This window comes from Lepisosteus oculatus, chromosome 13, assembly GCF_040954835.1.
Source record: "Lepisosteus oculatus isolate fLepOcu1 chromosome 13, fLepOcu1.hap2, whole genome shotgun sequence".
In the NCBI taxonomy this organism is placed as follows: domain Eukaryota; kingdom Metazoa; phylum Chordata; class Actinopteri; order Semionotiformes; family Lepisosteidae; genus Lepisosteus; species Lepisosteus oculatus.
The window spans coordinates 2,459,854-2,480,549 of record NC_090708.1 but is presented as its reverse complement, the minus strand read 5'-3'; the positions used below and the strand labels follow the sequence as shown (position 1 = coordinate 2,480,549).

General features: G+C 48.9%; 1 protein-coding gene across 2 annotated transcripts in view; it reads right to left on the bottom strand.

Annotated features, from left to right (window-relative positions):
• The window catches only part of rnf13 (ring finger protein 13), a 37,271-nt gene that overhangs the window by 9,290 nt on the left and 7,285 nt on the right, over positions 1 to 20,696 (bottom strand). For both annotated transcript variants that reach the window (XM_006637486.3, XM_069197477.1), the window contains exons 4-8: positions 13,957 to 14,082; positions 3,468 to 3,555; positions 2,478 to 2,568; positions 1,525 to 1,630; positions 928 to 1,021 (exon numbers count right to left, since the gene is read on the bottom strand). In XM_006637486.3, the coding sequence (XP_006637549.2) occupies positions 928 to 1,021; positions 1,525 to 1,630; positions 2,478 to 2,568; positions 3,468 to 3,555; positions 13,957 to 14,082 (505 nt within the window). The remainder of the gene's footprint in view (positions 1 to 927; positions 1,022 to 1,524; positions 1,631 to 2,477; positions 2,569 to 3,467; positions 3,556 to 13,956; positions 14,083 to 20,696) is intronic.

Genomic DNA, 20,696 nt, shown 5'->3' with positions numbered 1-20,696 from the left:
CCTGTAAGGACCCAGGCAGTGTTTTTCCTCAGTGCCACTGGACGCCAATCAGGCTCAAGGGGGTGGGGGGGCTCTCCAGCAAGCGACATCGTGTCCGGCTCCAGTGGTGCAGGGGTGCGATTCTGTGGGCTGCTTTTCCAGACACATTAATCCAATGATCTCCTTGCGGAGAGCTCCTACACATTCTTGCAGCCAGCGTCACATCATCCAGAGGGGGGAAAAAAAAAGAGAACTTTGAGCGTCTGAAAAAAACTTCATCTTCTGCGCGTTCAGCCAAAACGAGTGACGACATCATGCTGACTGCAAGCCGCACGAGAGACAACGCTGCAGAGCTGGAAGCTTTCAAAGGCTCGGAAACTCGGTGAAAAGGCGGCTCTTATCTACGGAAGCATGAGGTAAGGCACTGAAGGCTCGGATCCCTGTCCCAGGAACGGATGAAAAACCACGTGTGGGTTAGGAAGGGCGTGAAATGGTCACCGCCGTGCGCTGCGCTCTGCGCTCCACAAGCAGCTGATTGTTCTAGTTTACCCTCATCCCGGATGAACAGTACCTTCTGTATCTGTTTCGCTCACTGACAACCCAGCCTCTTCATCCGCCTTGCGCTGGGAGGCCTATTTAAAGCTCCTGACTTGTCTTCTAACCTTACGCATGGGCTCACCTTGGTTCAGATGCGTTATCTGCAACGTGTGCGTCTCTACCTGCCTGCAAAGCAAGCTTCCCGTCTGGGGCAAATAATGCAAGCAGGTTCTCCGCCACGCGACGCAACGCAAACACGAGACGCAAACACGCGACGAACAGGGGATGAACAGGGGATGAAGGCACGGCCCTGCGGCCCACAGTCCTCGGAGGACCTCCACACCAGCTGCGTCTCCCTGACTCCGCTCCGCAGGGAGGGGGGTCCTGCACAGGGCACGGGGCAGCTCCTACCTTTCCTGTACTTGTGGACCGGCAGCTTCTTCAGCTGGTCCTTCCGAAGACGGCTCCTCCTGGCCCGGTGCCTGTCCTGCACGAACTTGGTGATCTGCAAACACGAGCGGAGAAATGACCGGCCCTTACAGGGTTCGTCCAAAAAAAAAAAACAATCAATTCAAAGATTTTTTGGGCTGGCTGGAGCCCATCTCGGCCAGCAAAATTATACTTGAGAAGCTACGGTGAAAAGACAGGCTTTCAGAGAATCCTACGCAGGGTTCGGGCAGTGAGTCCCGCAGACACGCTGCTGCACACGAGAGGCTCTTTCACCCGCTGAGTGGAACCTGAATCAGCAGGGTTCAGATTCAGTGTTGGACTGCACTCACGCAGTGAATCCCTCAGATTACCTGGAGCTGGACTGAGCAGCACTTAATATAGGAGCGGGAGAACCCCCAGTGCCACTCTAGATGTCACTGGAAGCCCGTGCGGCTGAGAGAGGACAGGAGTTATGTGCCTGTGCACGAGCCGCGCGTGTCTGTCAATACTGTCTCTGTTAGCACCGAGAAGACGTTCCGGTGAATAAGGCGTCACAGGCAGAGGGAGAGAGGGACTCACCATAAAGACCACGATGAGTATCAGGCAGATCCCGACGATGATGAGGAAGGGGATCAGGTAGTACTCCAGCGGCAAGCTAAAGTCGGGCATGAGCACCACATGGCCGCTGGCAAACAGCAGGACAAGAGTCAATTCACTGAGACTCTTGTACGGAACAAACAGAATAACAACACAGACAAAAACAAGAAGCAGCGTCATCGAGAGCTTTCTTTCCCCCCGTCACACTACTCTGCCCAGTCTGGAGCGCTCCACTCCTTTACAAGTCAATAAAACCCCCAACATGACTGGAAACTGCTCACCCTGGGGCTGTGCCGGTCCCTATACACCTTCGCTCCTCGCCAATGATGCCCTTTCCTGCGATGCTGAACCCCCTGGTGGTCGTGAGTTTTATCACTCTGCAACATGCTGAACTTCCTGCTATCTCTGCTATCGAAAAATTACTTCCATATGCCCTTCCAGCAAAAGGCCTCCGCTGCTTAGAAGACAGCGGGAGGCTAAAGTCTTGCACTTTTCTCACATCCTCTGCCACGTTTCTAACAATCCTGACGCAGTGCTTTTTTGGACTACAGGCCCAAAGAAAAGAGTTAGATAGTCCAGACGTATGGAATCAATAAGCTGCATAAGCACTTTTCTGTCTCAAAGAAAACACCAGTAGCTGCTCATAACGCCCCCATTTCTCGTTTTACTGAAGAGCACCCCAGAAACACAGTGTGTCAAAGACGAGCGCGAGCTAACAGCAGGGAGCCATGAAAGAATAATTTTAACAGTAAAAAAATAACACTTAACAGCTAACCAAAACTAGGAAACAAGGAGAAAAAAAAATGAAACTGCTCCTTCCTCAGAGGTGCTACTGTATGTGCAGTCTTCCAAGAGAAGCCCCAGCCCCAGCAGCCTACAGAGCAGGCCCCGCTGAAACCGCGCTCGCCTGAGTGGGACAGAAGGCTGAGAATTACCCTTTCTCATACACGTAGTCCTCCTTGAGGGACCTGGCAGTGTCTTCGCCCACGAACACCGAGGGAATGTCTATCTGCTTTAAAATGTCCACTGCGGAAAGAGAGAGAGGGAAGCAGACACGGTCAGAAGCTATGAAGCGAAATGGCAGTGAAAAGAAAAACTTTGAACTGGCTGTGAAAGGTCAAACATGACCTGCTCACAGCCTGGCCTAGCACAATTTGCACACTTCTCATCCTCCGGGTTTTCCAGGAAATACTGTTTTTTTTTTTTAAAAAAACTTTCCCCCTTCAATGCAGATAAACATGTCTGGAACACCTTGATCTACAGGGCCCTGTTCCTGCAGCGAAACCAGTGTATCTGTGGCTCTCCAGGGTTCCAAGGCCCACAGGGCACCAGCGGACGACAGAAACCACTAGGAGGATTGGAGGTGGGGCTGAAAGACAACCCCCTGCAGGACGGGGGAAGGCACACTCCTGCCCTCCTGCAGCAAAGGAATCGTGACCTGAACACGTACTGCACAGCACCTCCAAACAGCACCATGGGTGGATTTGAGAATCAGGGAAGAGCACCCACGACTGAACACCGTTCTGAAAGCAGCTGCAGAATCAAACATGACCTGCTCACTAAACACAAGGACAGAAATAAACTACCCTCTTAATACTGCAAACACACAACACACCGCACATGCATTGCAAAACTAAATAAATTCCGTTTTTGCTGCGCATGACAGGACATCTAAAGACACCAGAACTTGATAAGATTTCCCAATTAAGGAATCGATGGATATCTATGAAAAATCAGTTGCTGTTACCAAGGGTGGAGAGTTTTAATCAAACCTCTATGGGGGGAAAAAAGGGGTGATAAGGATGCTTTCGCATCACTGTGTTACTGCCAAACGAGAAACAGAAACAATCACCACTGCAAAACACAGCGCTGCAGCTCTGATGCACCTGCTGAGAATACGATGTACGTCTTTGAATAAAACTCACAGTCGTTGGATCCCATGCTGATCAGGTCGTCAGAGTCCACATTGTGAACTATGGCTGCCTTGTACCCCGCCTTCTGCGCATTCAGAACCTGGGGAAACAAACCTGGGCTGAGAACCGCAGAGAAGAGCACAGAACGACACACACACCCGTCACACAGATCCAGTCATCGCCGCGCTGCGCATGACGTCCAGCTCTGTCCCTTCGGCTGTGCCCGGGGGAGGGACACGGCGCAGGACAGTGCGCTGCAGGCAGCCGAGGCCGGGATGTGAGCTGGGGCGGGAGGGAGGAGGAGCGCGGCACAGCGGCCTTCAGCCTCTCCCCCGGTGTGCGGCTCCGGCCCGGACTCTGCAGGAGTGACCGGTATTCCCTGTGCACCGGGCTGCGCATCTTCAGCGCTGATCAGCAATGCAAAGAGCGTCTTCTTTCATAATATAGCCTCATATAGCCGAGGTGAAAAGCAGAACTTTGTTCAAACCTTGTTTTTGCATCAGGACACAGCGCGACATGGGATATAAGCACAGAAACACCAGAATGCAGCTTCCCCTCCATCAGCATTCAGCTCAGAAACACTCTCTCCTGCAGCAGCACTGCTGTCTAGGAATAAACATCTATACCCGCACCAGCAGCTCAAAAGATCACAAACAGACTGAAGCACAAGCGTTTATTTCTCATTTTGTAGGCTTTTATTACCGTAACGGACATTCGCACTACCTTCAGAATAAAGCCTGTAAGAGTTTTTAAAATATCAGGCTTGTCTGTCGTCTTAGAGCTGAAAATTGAAGAACAACAGGGAGGGGAAGAGCTGCAATAGTAAAAGCAATGCCTGCGTTTAGAAAAAACGACAGTACAGAGTACTTTCAGAAGGTAGCCAGGGTAAAATCAACGCCATCTACCACTCCACTCGTGGTACAATGACAAATACACCAGTTCGATTTCTCTTTTCCTCACACTGTACCTCTGGCTACTGCATCACCACCAGAGAACACACAACAGACTCAAAAGGGTTTCAAGTGACGCCGATTCCTGACAATACAGGGAACAGGAGGGCCGTCCGGATGAGGCTATCTCCTGACAGGACACAGTGGCACAAGCCGTAGACAGGCTAGGAAGGCAGAGACAGGGTCACTCTCATCCACTCGATATACGGATCCAGTCATCACCACCTGATCCACCTGGAGCCTACACAAGCCCAGATCAGGTCGGATCAGATCAGGTTCACACCACATCCTTTTCTGGGATGCTATTCAGGAACGGTTACAAACGACAGGAGAACCTGAGGGTCCCCTCCAGCTGTTCCTAGAAGGAAGCCAGAGTGTTCGCATCAGCATGGCGGCTGGGCGGCCTGATCCTGCCCTCCCGCAGCCCTCTGGATGGAGAGGTGCCAGCTGTTCTCAGCACTGCAATGCGCTTCCCCTTAACTCTTCACTCGGGCCCTCCGGTTCTCTCCCACTGCTCCTTCTGAAGCTCACCCCACAGCACTGGCGCCTTCGAGGGGCGCGAGTAATTGTATGAGGTCCCCTCACAGCCCCCTCTGTGCAGGGCTACAAGGGTTCAGGCCTGCAGCCTGCCAGTGCAGGACATTAAGGACCAGAATGGATCTGGCTGCTCTCCCTAGGACTGATGCCAGAGCTATGCGTCCAGCCTGCTGCCATTTTAGTCATGCTCAGGCATGATAACAAGAGCAAACAATGTGATTATTTGGGCTGTCAAGTGGCCCAGCCCTTGGAGGATGAAGCCTTTTCTCACTAAGGCAGATAGCTGTGCCTCATCATACCAGCTAGACAGACTGTGAACACACCACTTGTGCATTAGTGATCAGTAACAGTAATACGATATGGCTCCATAGATCTGGGTATATGGAGAAGGAGAGACTTGCTGTGAGACAGTTTTCTGGGCCTTGCAGTGTTTTAGAATCTAGAAGCTCCATTAGAATCAACACAATTCTGGAATCCAGAGTGCCAACGGCCACAGAAAGCAGCTGCGTGCTGCTTCTTCGTCACTGCCGCTACAGAGGACGTGCCATGCCCTTGCTGGGCCCTGTTAGCGGAAAACTACAGAAAGCACTGCGGCTTAAGTCAGGCCTCCGCAATGACGCACAAACAGCTTCAGGAGAGCCAGGGATCTGCTTCTCAACACAAAGGCCTTTGGGCTGCGGCCAGAAAATTTGGCCCAAACCTGTTGTCGTGCGTCTCTGTGCCACTTTTCAAACCTTCTGAACCAAACGTTCTGAACACTGAAAGAGTGACATCAGGAAACCAATGAAAGAAAGCACAAAGATCTGCCCGCAAATTAAGCGAAGCGGACCAGAGCCCCCTGAACTCACCTAGCCACATCTCTGGCACCCAGAGGGGGTGACAGGGCTGTTTCCCGTTGCTCTGGAATCGGGAACGCACACAGGCAGGAAAACACGCATGGTTAACAACACGGAAACACCCTTCTGGCTCATCCCTCACCCACTGGGAAACCATCGTCTCTGGGTTTGGATGCTGGGCTCTTTGTGACGTCTCCTCTGTGCTAACGTGCACCTCCTCTTAAAACAACACCATTAAGAACAACGGAAGATAAGACGCAGAGTGTGCAATAGTCATACTTGGATCAGTAGCAGCTCTCGGATGCTTTGAGACTCTTGATTTTCTTCATATGGCCACAGTGCACAGCGCTCAACAACGCTCAACAACAAAGTCAATCACACCTCTGTCCAAGCCCGCAGCAGGGCTGGGAGGACGTCACCAGCGACAAGATCCGCTGTCTGCTACAGCGATCGAGGAGCTTAACAAAAACCGCAGGGCGCTTTGATGCCGAGGTACTTTATTCAAACGGGTCTGGTGGGTGAGCGGGCTCAGGGCACGACGTACGGCTCTGCTGCTTCCAGCCTCCGTCTACAAATGAGTTCCAGACCAGGGCAGCTCTCCGGAGAGCAGACCTGCACGGAAACGCTGGGCTACACATCGACAGGGAGAGATAAGCGCCGTTTACAGTTGACAGTGCACAGGCACGGGACAGGGGGAGGGGCAGGCGATTTGAAAGAACAGCCGGCATGGCCAGATCTACCCTGATAAAACACCGCGACAGCTTTCCAGACTCCCACAGCCCTGCGCGGAAAAACGAGCCAAGAAACCGCCGGAACAGACACGGAAAGAGAAAAATACTGCTGTGTTTTCACATTTCACGTAAGAAGCTTGAAAAAATGAGCCGACATACAGCTGTTTTGTAACAGGAAGCCCTTTCACAGCACGTAAGCTCCACATCGGCAGCTGAAGGAGGGGGGCAGATGGGTCACTCACACACCCTAGGGCTCTCTGACACACTGTGCAGCAGCTGTGAAGGACCTCAAGGCTGACACCATGAGAGGTAAACGATGGCGGTATTTTAAGGTTACAGTTATAGGCAATATCATGCAACTGACCACTGAGAGGGGAATCAATACGCGACGGACAGGCTGCAGAGGCAGCCACGCTGCACAACTTCACACCTGCGTCGCCGACGGGCTCCAGCCAGGATGTGATGTCGGGCAGAAAAGCACCGAAGGGTCGCAGGGTTTACTCTGTTCCTCTCGGTCCAGCTCAAGACACAGGTTTGACGTTGAGCTGTTTTGTTTCTGCGGAGCTGAGCGGCTCAGTCTCGTGTCACAGTCGGAAACGAGCAATTGATCATTTTGCCGTCTACATGTTCCGGCCAACAAAATGGAGTGGAAAGGTCTGATAAACGCCCTTTTCTCCCGACGCCGGCCTTAACACTGCTTCAAAGTGACCAGGGCAATACTGCTGGAAACAAAACTGTTCTCCAATGCCAACACAACAATGCACATGTGCATAAAAGTAACTGACTGGCAGGCACTGACTTCACTCGCAGAATGACAACCTTTCTCACTGGCCAAGCAGCGCGGTTACTGCCTTTATTTGAGCAGGCAGTATTTTCCATGCTGGCAAAACTCGCTTACACCCATCAAATGTTTTTAGGAACCACCGTCAGCATCGGCGAGTGATGTGAAAAGGACATTTTGATGGTGCCGCCTTCTGTCAGGATAATGAGACTGACTGCCGTGTGTGCGCACACAGCATTTAATTTGGAAAGAAGTGCAAGATGGTAATAGTCTTTACTGCCACAGTAAGACAGACACTGGGGTTTATGAATAAGTCCCACAGCATTCAGGATCCCAGGTCAGATAACCAGATCATGTTTGTCTCTGCTGTCAAGGCACTAGTTTGGATCATGAGGGTGAATTATAAACACACCCAGGAGTACTCCTGGGTGGGCACTTTGTTTAATCACGAGGCAGACAGAACTTTAAACTCTGCCAGGCCTCTGTTCCATCGCGCCACATGCTCATTCTCCCATCTTGAAATCACAAAAACACAAAAAAAGTTTCAACGGGGGTGGGGGGTGGGGTGAGAAAAGGTACCTGTTTGTGACACGCAGGTATTTCTGTGCGTAAAAGAAAAAAGTTGAGTCTCTTTTTTTTTTTTTGCACCAAACTGCAGCTGCAAAATCTAACCATATGATTCCCATTACATATAATGACCCTATCAGAGGGCATAGTGAAAGTATCCATTTGTCTTCCTGTTCCCACACTAAAAAACAATTCTCATTCTACATCCCACTTAGTAGAACACCACAGATCGCTGTGAAAAGATAAGCCATTGTGACCACCCACTTCATACTTTCTACCTCGTTTCTGGACCCGAGGCCAAGCTAAATGTGAGCCTAAGCCACACGTACAAGAGACTCTGCAGAGCTTGCAGAGAGAAACTAAGACAGCTGGCCTTTTTCTGAAACATCTCGCACCAATGTCAAATTAAGCAGCAGGACTGGTTCAACCGTTAAAAAACTGGCTATTATAAACCCCAGTGTGCAAAATGTCAGCTACAGGAAATTCACTCCTGGCTTCATCGAAGAATGCTTGTAGAGGCCAAGATGAGCACATTCCAGGCATTCCGGAGACAACCAGGCTGAGCACTCCTCCTCTACAAACAGGGGAGGTCGAGGAACAAGACTGCTGTGGCCAAGAACGATCGATAATCAGCTACAATGCATTTTCAAAACAAGCAAACAAAGGAACGGTGCCTCTGTACAGGAATTCAATTACACTACTGGCATACGTTTGGAACAAGAGCTTGTCCGTGATCCACAACAAAGGCGTCGCACGTCTCCGAGTTTCGGTCCGAGAGCTACAACAGCTCATTCTTCCATTCACATACTTTTCCTCCCAAAGCTTCAGACCACAGATTTTTTGTCTCGGCTCTCCTGCCTGAAGGTTCTGGCCTGCAATGGTGTAATTTGCACAGAATCGGATCTTCGCAAATCTGATATGAAAAATCCTCTTACTGCAGTTTTATGGAGCACCATACTGTTGTGGAGAAGAGAATAATTCGACCAGCTGTTGAAATATAACCTTCTTTTCCCTTTTCCATTGCCCTCTGAAAGGTCATTTATCTGAGTGACAGGGCAGCATGATAAATATACAGCCCTGTCCCTTGATGAAGAGGAAGCAGGATAAGTGCCTCTGCAAGATGAAATGGTTTCCTCGTGAACCATTTTCACATGCAATTCATTGGTTCGTGACCAGCACAGCCTCTGCAGATTTCTACAGCTTCTAAAAGCAGATGTTCCTCTCCTCAAGAGCTCCCGCCTTCTCGGGCATTACAGCCAGGAAGAATCCTGAAAAGTGACGGGATTTGTAGCCCTGACCACCGGCTTTGAACTTCCGGCTGATGCTTTCCATTCCCTCTGGCGCGTTCCCGGAACAGTGGCGGAACGTACCAGATGGACCCGTCCTGTCCGATTAAGCTCCACATTCCTGTTCTCTTTCCGTCCTCAGCTTCGCTGAGGTGGGTGCAAACGGCAGAGCAGGTTGAGTCCGAAACTGCAAACACCTGGCTCTGTAGAGCTCAGAGTCTTGACTGTAGTTAAACTATTTACTCGCAGTATGGTGGTGACTTCCCGGTCACAGCAGTCTTTTGTTCTTCTGCCGAGTTTTAATCAGGCTTCACAGTAACTGCCAGGCCCAGTGTCTGTACACATAGCCAGGCATAGTTCATCTCAGCTGCCACTACTGACAGCCCTGTCAACACACCCTTGAGTTTCAAATAATTAAATGTAAGTATTGAAAACAACACACCGAATATCAGGCAGCTTTCCGATTGTCACTCGTGGGGCAAGAGCAAAATAATATTTAAGGGCTTTTAATCTAAAGCGACCTCACATGTCAACAGTTAAAGTTTTAAAAAATTATTCAGAATTTCTGGCTCTGATCAACTTGCATTACAATTACAATCATGCCTTTAAAAAGGACTGTAATCGGTTCATTATATCATTGCAACGCATGATACGTTCCATAATTCATAATACATTGTTTCACTGTTCAATGATATTACACAAGAACATGTTCAGTACAGTCTTGCTACTTTAAATACTCAACGGTGACAAGAGATGATGGTTATAACACATCAACAAGCATAAATCTGAGCTGACACAAACAGCAGTATCTCATCCTAGGCCTTCTACTTTATTCTAGGTCTGGTGCAGACACTTAAATAGTGTGAAATGGGAAAAAAACCCAACAAGAATCTCCAGAAATCTTCACTATCCTGTCTAAACTTTGCTCCTTTTTCAAACACAGGAGAAAATAAACGTGTGGAAATTAGATGGTGAAAAACCTGCCTGTCTTAAAATAACGGCACTCGGGCAGCAGTGTTGAGGAGTGGTTATACTCCAGACCGGAGGGTCACCAGTTCAGATCTCAAGAGGGACACAGCTGTTGTGCCCTTGGCCAAGAAAATTCTCTCCGGTAGATGTCCTGCTGTATACATGGGCCTCCAGGCTCCTTGCCAGACTCCCAGAAGGCAGTGCGGTGAGAAGAGATTGACACCAGGAAGACTGATAAAACGAATAAGCCCCAAAAATAACAATCACGTCACCACCACCACCAATAACAACACAGATGGCCAGGAGGACGAAGGGCACGGGCAGTCTGCCCCCCCCCCCACAGCTCAGGTCTTGCTGGATTAGTCCTGGGGAAGGGGCTACAGGTGGGTGTTATTGGGCCAGAGGCCGCCCATTTCTAACCAGGTACCGGATAGAACTGGGAGTCTATCTTTCTCCCGAACTCTCATGAGAAATTCCCGATAAAAACCGCGAATTCGTCACGCTGCAAACTCACAATGCGTTCGGCAGGGCGTGGCCTGTCTGACCCCGCGGTGCTCTGGGTGGAAGCCTACGCCCGCGACCACAGGGCCCTTCGGCCTTCCTCTGGGCACCTCATGGAATTTTCCAGCGGGCCTCCAGTGCTGCTGTGCTCATGGCAGGAACAACAGCCTGCTGAACAGGAGGCAGAGTCTGGCTCTGCACAGTGCTCACAGCCAGGCCGATGTGTCCGTGTCAGCTCTGCCCTGAATCTCATCTTAACTACAATTCTGTCTCAGCGGCTCATTATTAATTTGGAAAGCCTTCAGCATGCTCAAGGAAGATGTCCTTAAACGTTATATATATTTCCCAATAAGTTACATCACAGCTCTCTATTTAATCAAGGTACTAATTCTGAATCTATGGACAAATACAAATCAAGAGTTATGAAGTGTAACAACTCGGTGAAAAAGAAACGGATGACATCTGAACTAAGCGTGCTCCGCTTAAGTGTGGTCTTATTAAAAAAAAAATATTCCTGCGGTATTCTGCAGGATTATGACAACGAAGCGGCCAGCAGAAACAGCACAAAAGGCCCTTGTCAGGTCATTAATACATTACAATAAGATAAAGACAGCCACCGGTAAACGACTGGAAATAACCAGCCCCACACAAGTTATATCTCAGGGCTTTGCAAATATGAATGGTGTCAGGAGAGCCGTTATTCCTAAACCCTGTCTGGGTGGCTCTCAGTTTTCCAGGCTTTTCCTTGGTGCAAAGCAACACAGGGTTTCAAAACTTAAATGGTTATAAAAGTGCGCAGGTGGAGATCAGATAAAAATATTGAAACTACAGGGAGGGACTGTAAACTGATAAAACTGTTTGATGTTCTGGGCTGCAATTTTGCTTTGTACTGTATGTGACACATACACATGGCTCGTACCACCACTCCCTTGTCACATGGGTGGAAAGAGATCGTTTCCTAAAAGTGTCTAACATCAAATTCTCCTGCAACTGGAAAAAAAAGGCATCATAGATCAAATCTGGATGTCATTTTGGACAACGTCTTTCCTATCTTTTTCTGCCCGAGACGAAAAACGCAAGAAAGGCACTGTATTTAACAAGCAAAGCCGAGTAGTTCACGTTGAAAGCTTAGGCAGAGTGAAAAATGAAAGAGTGCACTAAACAGCTTCTTTTTTATTCAGACTTCATTTAAAGCTGATGTTTTGGTTTTTTTGGCAGGATTAAAGAGCAGGAGTGAGTCATTCACATTTCATCCAGGTTCTATATCCTTTGACTGAATAATAATAGCCTATTTCAAGCTTGTTCAATCAGCAGTTCTGACTCGAGAACCGGCTGAAAGAAAGTCCCGCGCCGGACCCTCGCTGGGCACCCAGCCAGCGGAGGGAGGGAGGGAGAGAGAGAGAGAAAGAGAGAGAGAGAGAGAGGCCGTGCCAGTTTGCATGTGGCAGCGCTGCAGCAGACAGGAAGGGGCTGATGACTTGGCCTTTCTCTCCCTAAGACTGGGGACTGTGGGCCCCCCGCCTCAGGCTGACGAAGTGTCAGGTTTCCCAGCAGTCCCTGCCCCTGCAGCTGGGGTCACAGAGGTCACACAGCTGCCACTCTGCCGGACAGCCTCAGGAGCCGCGGTCAAGGGGACAGGAGGGTCTCCGGGGGGACACCCCCTCATGATTTCAGTCCCCCGACTCTTCCCTGCCTTCCGAAGAGGAATCCTACAGCTGCCAGGCTTGAAGAAGCACATCTCAGCCGGACATCTCCCTCTCACTGATCGCGGTCCTTACACAAAACCCCACTCACTGCTGGAATTAATCTTAACTTTTCTGCGCTTCTGTAGAGAAGCAGAGAAAACATGGCAACAGCAATTCATAAAAGCTTAATAATATACACATGGATATGCTCAGATTTTACCCTGGATACGTTTGTTTGTACCGTATAGAAATATCATCAACAGATATCCTAGGGATATATTCTTATGCCCTCTATGCTGTAATTCTCTCTCTCGTTTTATTAAGATGGTAGCTTAACTCCCCTCCCTTGACAATAAAATCAGCTAGATGATTATTGAACTGAATTGATCAGAATACCAAACAGTTTACTTTTTAGAAACTCTCCAGCAAGCCTTCCAGCAATTTCAATTGCTCCAACTAATGATTAGTGGCTCTGGGCCTTTGTTGTTCTTTCTTAATCCCCTGAAACTACAGGGTCTAAAGTGTCTCTCTTCAAGTAACAGTAACACTCACGCAAAAACAGATAGAATTTCCTCAATCACTCTTTCCCCCCATTCAAAGGATTTAGCGCAAATCAATCACTTCTGCGGGCGGGCAGGCGACTCCAGAGAGGGGGTTTCTGGTTTCACAGCCCCGCCCCAGTCAGTCCAGCGCCCCCGGCCCACAGGGCTCGCTCATCACTCTCACACCGCGCTGTTATGACACAAGCGGCCTGCTATGCAGGTCTTTTGTTCGAGGCAGGCTGTCTGAGAGCAGGGGCTGAGGGAAGAGCTGTCCCACATGTCCCGGTCCGTCACTCCCCGCTGAAACACGAGGCCGGCGCTCTGCCGCGTCACATACTTGAAAGGGAGTTGGATTTCAGCCCTGTCAAGGAATCACCTTCGGGATGCATGAAGGCTTTTTATGGTGTTTAACGTTCACAGGCCCGTGGGAGTCTCACTCACTCACACACACGCACAATGCTGGCTGACCGATCCAGCAATTCGGAGTTCTGTTCTGTGCTGTTCCCCCCGTCCTGGTGAGGCCGAGAGAGAAACCTGCCAGCTAACGAGGTCCAATAACGACCCAGCAGTCGACTTAGGAAGGAACTCTCTCTCGGAACGCTTGGCCTCACTCTGCTACACATCCAGAAAGGCGACCGCCCCTGTATTTAAAAAAAATAACTGAGCTGGAGGATGATAAAAACAGCCTTTGAATATCTGAAGAGCACACTCTACAAGAATAGAACCTTTTGTGTTACAACAAAGACACCGAACACGGAAGAGAAACACATTTATGAGCTCTGCGGTCACTTGAGGCCTCTCCCCTACCTCCCAGAACCCTCGCTGGATTTGCATGCTGGCAGCTGAAGCGGCGTCAGTGTCTCTGTGACGAGCCTGTTCGGGTCAACACCACGATCCCCATCTGAGCTCTGGATTCGCCACTGTGACTCAACCCCAGGCAACAGCACACAGGGCTGAGTCAATCCGAACAGACCACCCCCACGTCCCATTCCGGGCTCGAAGGGCTGAGACCGGCCCGGAAGAGCCCGTGACATGACACGGGAGGAGAAAATCCCCAACGCAAGACTTCGCTCAAAGACAGATAAATAAAAAAAAAAAGACGACGATAAAACTTGCCTTAACGTCAAAATTGCAGTCAAAGCGCTTTATCAAGACGATGAAAGCCCCGGTCAGGTTTCCCTTCACGGGAGGCGGGTCTATGGGCTCACAGGCGTTCTCCGGTCTGGCCCCGATTAGGAAACCCTAAGGCCAGAAAAACACATCTTCCGTAAACGCGTGAATTAAGAAACAAGAGGAGGCCGTTCGGTGCATCTCTGGTAGCCTGTTTGGGGGTTAGTAGTTAAAGGACCCGGCTTCCTTCAATATACAGCTGCATGCTGACTTCAACAACGTGGCTAGGCAGCCTGTTGAAAAAAGGGCCTCCTGTTCTCAGTTTTAAATGAAATTGTTGGCCCTATACAATTTCTTGTATCAGGAATTTGTCTTTCCACATACCCCAGCTTGCTCTCCATGAGACACACAGCCAGGGAGAGAAGCTGGGGGTCAGAGCGCAGGGTCAGCCATTTATACGGCGCCCCTGGAGCAGTTGGGGTTAAGTGCTTTGCCCGGGGGCCCAACAGAGTAGGATTCCTCTGCCGGCCACGGGATACAAACCAGCAACCTTCCAGCCACAGGCGCAGATCCTGAGCCCCATAGCCAACGCATCACCCAAATGCATTTCCCCATAGTTTGCTCGAGACTTTTGGTTTGTGTGTTTAAAGGAAATTCTGTCAACCAGTCTCCCTGCTTTTCAGTTGCAAACTGCAGACCATGTGCTCGATGGGATTTTGTTACAGACCTCCTGCTTCTGCTCAGTGAATCCCAGTCATCAATCAATCTGTGATATGCAGGCATGTCAGTGCTCTCTTCAAGTGCAAGCTCGTGAATTTTTTCATCTTTTTTTATGCATTTGGTCACATATGACTGATTTCTTATTAGGGGTGATTATTTTTTGTTACTGGGGTCCACATTCTGGGAGAGAAAAAAATTAAAGCACAGCCTTTTATTACCTTCATTAACAAGCCTGATTATTATGTGAGAATTCTGAGAAACTGCTGTGTAGGATTTATTTCACAGAAATTTCATACTTTTCTATTTAAAACACCCTTGTTGTAAATGCGGAGCCAAGGTGTCTCATCTAATGTGGCATGGAGACTAAACAGTGAACCAAAAGCAGGCAGGACTCCTACCGTGATGACAGATTCCCTCAAGGTCTGACCAAACCCTGTACATGAATTAGTTTAGAACGCAAAATGAACGAATTGCACTGCTTTGTACAGACGATGCACAAAATCCAATTTAACAAACACTCTACCCAGCTAAGTTTCTGTTAACATTCAACAGATTTTTTTAGCTGTGTTTTTAAAGTTGAAGATGTAGAGACACCCACCCTCTTCGTGACTCTCCTATTTGTGATACGCACGCAGAATCCCAGTAAGACATTTATACATATTTATACAATAAAGACATGCAGGTATCTCAAATGTTTTAGCGGCAAAACACCAACACTGACTCAGTGCGCTGTAGTTACACGTCAAAACCATGTAGGAAACCAGTGGCTTCACCTCCAGGGGAGCAGAAACTGGGAGGATCCAACCTGCTTCATCTGAACATCATGTCATCTCTAAAGACCTGAAGATATGAAGGCTGGGGCTTCAGAGCTGTGCTAGGAAGTGTATTAATTCACGAGTGAGGATTCCAAAAGGCAAGCTGAGAAATACTGCTCTTAACCACCTCCTTCCAAATAAATCTGGCAAGACCATTTCACAGCTCATTTGTGATGCCACTCATCTCTTGCACTTGAGATTTCCCAATCCCTCCTCCCATCCCCAGAAATATTAAGCTTACAAAACGCTTTGAAGTGCATCGTAGTCTGCATCACTCTCGGCAATCAATTCACTGAACATCTGGCCTGACAGCGCACACTTCAAAGGGGCCCGGTCACAGTTACAGCACGTTATGACATCAGCTACATCACGTTACGCGGGCCGTCACTAACACCACAGCTGAATCTTGATCACGTCCAGAGGTGTCCCAGTATGGGCAAATATTTGGGAAACGACACAACAATAGATTCACGGGTGGTCTAAAAACCAAAACCGAAAACTTATCCATTTCTAAGAGCCATGGTATATCTAATCTATTCATCACAACATGCACAAGGTTTTGTACTTTATTTCTGGTTAGTTCCCGTCTTTCAAAGCTGTGATCAGTAGTCTCTGGGACCCCTGTGTGGTATGACTTCTCTTAGGCTTTCAGGTAGCTTTGCCATGCTTGGCAGTGAGGAAAGCTAGATGAACACACCTGGTCTGCCAGTTGCTATTGCCAGAAAAAAGGGAGTAAAATGGAGTTGGCCTTTTTTAAAATAAAAAAGCAGACTCAGGTTGCTAGTATTGGAAGTATCTTCTTTTAGTGCTCTTCAAGCTTCCCTGTCTGAACTCTGTAGGCACATGAAGCCTCAGACAAACCTTTGCTTTTAGCAGCTTCGCAGGAAAGAGAATAAACTGCAGCTCAGCTGATCGGGGGGGGCAGGATGGATTAACAGATTTGAGGCGGCAAAAATGTCCTGACCTTGGATTCATTCAGCTTGCAGGTCCGATTTAGCGAATAACCACGAGTAATATCCCGATGCAGACACCGAAGGACTGCTCTCCCAGCCAGCAGTGCGGGAAACGTCAGCTCCAGATTTTAAAACCATCCCACGCCTGGAGCTTTCTTCAGACGGGCAGGGTCCTTCTTGCTACCCTCTGCATGATAATTAACCCGCAGGTTCGGTATATTACTGTACATAAAGGGTTGCGGGAGTATGCAACAGCCTACCCAGCCATGATGTTGAAGCCGATACTCTGGCTTCTCTCAAGATCCTCCACTTAGGACAGGAGGCACTACTTTACCCTAAGAGCTGTGGGAGTATGGAGCAAGTGACCCAGACGTGTTGTTAAAGCTGGTACCCTGGATTCCTTCCAGTGATGTCTGGACGAGATCTTCAGATGGAATAGCAACTACCAAACTACGCTAGATGAACACAGTGGTATCCTCTAGAGACCGTTAAATTCTTAGACCTCTGTTTTGTTGCATTGGCTTCAATTAGCTATCTTGTAGTAAGTCCCGTCCTTTGGATGAGACGTAAAACCGAGGTCCTGACTCTCTGTGGTCATTAAAAATCCCAGGGCGTTTCTCGAAAAGAGTAGGGGTGTAACCCCGGTGTCCTGGCCAAATTTCCCATTGGCCTTAACCAATCATGGCCTCCTAATAATCCCCATCTATGAATTGGCTTCATTACTCTCTGCTCTCCTCCCCACTAATAGCTGATGTGTGGTGAGCGTTCTGGCGCACTATGGCTGCCGTCGCATCATCCAGGTGGATGCTGCACACTGGTGGTGGTGGAGGGGATCCCCATTACCTGTAAAGCGCTTTGAGTGGAGTGTCCAGAAAAGCGCTATATAAGTGTAAGCAATTATTATTATTATTATTATTATTATACTAACAGTCTGGGCAGGGTGGGAGGTTGCTAAGGGAGAGGTGGGAACATTGTACTGTCAGTTTCATGCTGTAATTACTCGATGCTTTGTTTGATTCTGAAAATCCAGTGTGGAAATAGGCTCATTCAAGCTACAAAGCCAAAAAAAAAGCAACTAAAATGGACACCCTTCTGGTTCCAGCTAGTTGCAGTTCATCAAGGAACCAGTTAGACTTGAAAAAACAAGCCAGACCCGGCCCCCTTAACGCTACGCCCCACGCCAAAGCCACGAAGGGCCGCTTAAATAAAGACGCGGGCGAAAGACCAGCTTGGAGCTCTGCCTCCGGTTCCGAAATCGTCGGGGAAGCGAGCGCACACCCCTCACACATGGGGGAGTTCGCAAAGGAAAGGACGGGGGAGGAGGAGGCGACGTGTGGAAGAACAGAAGCTGAGAATTGCAGTGGGATTCCGGGCCTCCGAGCTCGGCGCGGGAGCGACCGCCGGAGAGGCTGAGGAGGGTGCCACGTCTCGCTCACCGGGGAAGCGACAGAGGAGACAAAAACCCCAGGCACTGCAGAAGATGTCCCTGGTGTTTTACGACCTGGAGTGCAGGCCGGGGGAGAGCTCACAGCCACTGGACTGCAGGAATAACCCAGTTCTGGGGCGGAGCGGTCACTGGACTCCACAGCACACGGACCAGACAAGAAATAACTTTGTTACTGCTATAACAGTGGTGTCGTGAGCCCAGCAATTAATGCCTGAGAAATATATTTTACAGGCTCTTAACTGAGCCCTGGGAGGGTCTGTGAATCCAAGCGCGTCCTGCATTCTGCTCTTCAGTAACAGATGTATTCAGCCCAGCAATAAAATAAACCTGCCCCCGATTATTTTCTTCATGCATGTTCATCTAAATCTATACTGCACTGGCAGGATGCACTTCACTCCAGGGGACTCATTCAGAAAGGGGCTTTCACGCTTTTCCCCCCACAAAGAGCTGCTGTGCAACAGGACTTTAAGGCCTCAGTGTGCAAATATTTCTTCCCTCGGCTGCTCTTGCCTGGCTGCCTTCTTCCAAGGTGCTGCTTCAGAAGCTGCAATGGCGCCCTCTGTTGGCAAAAGAGCACCTCAGCAACACCGCACATATAAACCATATAAATCTATGATAATATACCTTTTGAAACCTTATTTTTAACTTAGTTGCTGAGGAAGTTGTCTCATTTACCCTTGTACAGTGAGAAAACTTTCACTGGGGCTTTCCATTAAAGAAGGCCTTTCAGTAAAACAGGTTCAGTAACCAAACTGTGATTACAGTCACGTTTCCAGAGTGTGCACCTCAACCTGTAATAACAGGATCTATAATCCAAGAGATGCCTCGTTGCTTAATCCGGAGGATTTTGTTTACACAACCATGTGTCCCAGTACACGGCTAAAGCCAGAGACTCATCAACTGATCTGAAGCCCCACAGGCATGAACAGATTCAATCGGAGCTCTTGTTTTGTTCTGGAACAGAAGGTGTTCGTTTTCTAACAGTGGTGGGTTAACAATAACATCCCCTGTGTTAAGAATCTTGTTCTTTGTTTGCTTTTTGATGGCCACAACGTATTTTTAGGCAAAACGTACACAAAAAAGGGAAAAGGTTAAAGGTTCAGAGCTAAGGTCAAAGGTTCCACATGTAGGAGCCCTCCTATCCTTCAACAGATGGGTTTCTGGGGAGCTGGATGACCCAGAAGCCACATCGATAGGTTGGGGGGGGTTGCAACTGCTGAAGGGCACAGGCTGTCCACTGTGTTGCCGGGTGACAGACTCACAGATTCAAATTCAGAAAGCTTTATTGGCATGGCCGAGGAATTGCAGTGATACCAAAGCAGCGATAAAGTTTTAAAAACAGTTGGCTATCATAGTAGCATGCTATTATTGGAGAGGCCCACGGCTCGTTCCTCAGGCTGGCCTGGGATCGGAGAGCTACACAACACTGGGCTGCAGCTCAGTTGAGTCTGCTTCCCCTGTAGGACTGGAAGCGGATTCTGGCAGGAATGGGAATTCTGGGAAGCGACTGGTCATTTCGGGGACGATCTGGAGTATCTGTTGGAGCCCAGCAGGAAATCTCTGCCTTTAGAGGGTCGAACGGAGACTTTGAATGAGGATGCTGATGAAGGGGCTGACAAGACAAAAGAACTGACGTGCCTAGGGAACCCCTGACCAGAACTTCAGTGGTGGCTAGGTGGTCTTCTCAGGTATGAGCAGCGGGACGGAGAAGCAAAGCAGGAAGCAGGAATTGATGCTGCTGGTGAAATCTATGTCCACAAAGCAAAACACCATTTTGGGTTTTCTTTTGCATTTCCCAATTAATACATTCACCACGTAGCACAGCGTTTACAGCGCAGAGAGTCATGTGTTTGAACATACAGCCGGTACAGACGTTGGACCCACGCACTGCTCTGCAACTTTAAGAACCCACAGCATGAGCCTCCACAGATTGGCCCATTTATCTCATTGTCTTCTGCACAGTAAACAGAAGCCAAATCCTTTCCTAGAGTTCACAGACTGAACTCTAACAACCTAAACTTCTTTAGACTCTGCTGAGCCATGTCCCAGTAACGTCTTCGAGAAGCAGCTTCAAGGAATGAAAGTTTTCCTCGTTCAGAAAAATCATGCAGGTTGGAAGAGCCGCAGGCATGGATACGTCACATGGCTTCAAGGCCGAGGGAGTCGGAGAGGTTTTCAGCAGCTCCTCGAGGGAGTCACGCAAGTCATGAAAGACGTCCTCTCCTCTTTGAGTTGGTCTTAAGTAATGCTCTCCGCTCAACTTTAAACTCATTCGGTACAGGCTAAGAAATTTAAACCTTAACACAAAACAATTTTACTTTAGCTAAGCGCTATACCATCCCTCAAACCACACAAGTGCTATGGTGAGCTGCACAATTTAACTGCCTCTGTGTTCAGTAATTCGACAAAATCTTCTCAAGCAGAAGTCACCACTTAAGCAGTAAACAGACTTGTTCTATATTAAACGATTTAACCACGCTAGTCACAAGAGTGACCTTTAAATGAACTCCAGCCTCCTTCCTTATCAACAAAATGTGAATGTTTTGCAGCCTAGATGCTGTTGACATACGAAAGACCCAAGAGCCGGGAGAACTGGAGTTTTTTCAGCATCAAATCTGTTTGTTTCTGATCAACGCGTTGTAATAGAACACACCTGTAATTGGAATAAACCCGCCTCTCGCTCCTCCTCTCTCCCAGCTTTTGTTCTCCTGCTACATTACCTTTGCCCACTGCCCTGTCTTTCTCACACCTGAAAAGGCTCCACGGCCGAAACGTTGTGTTTTCTGTCTTCTCTTTCCAGCAGGGAATAAA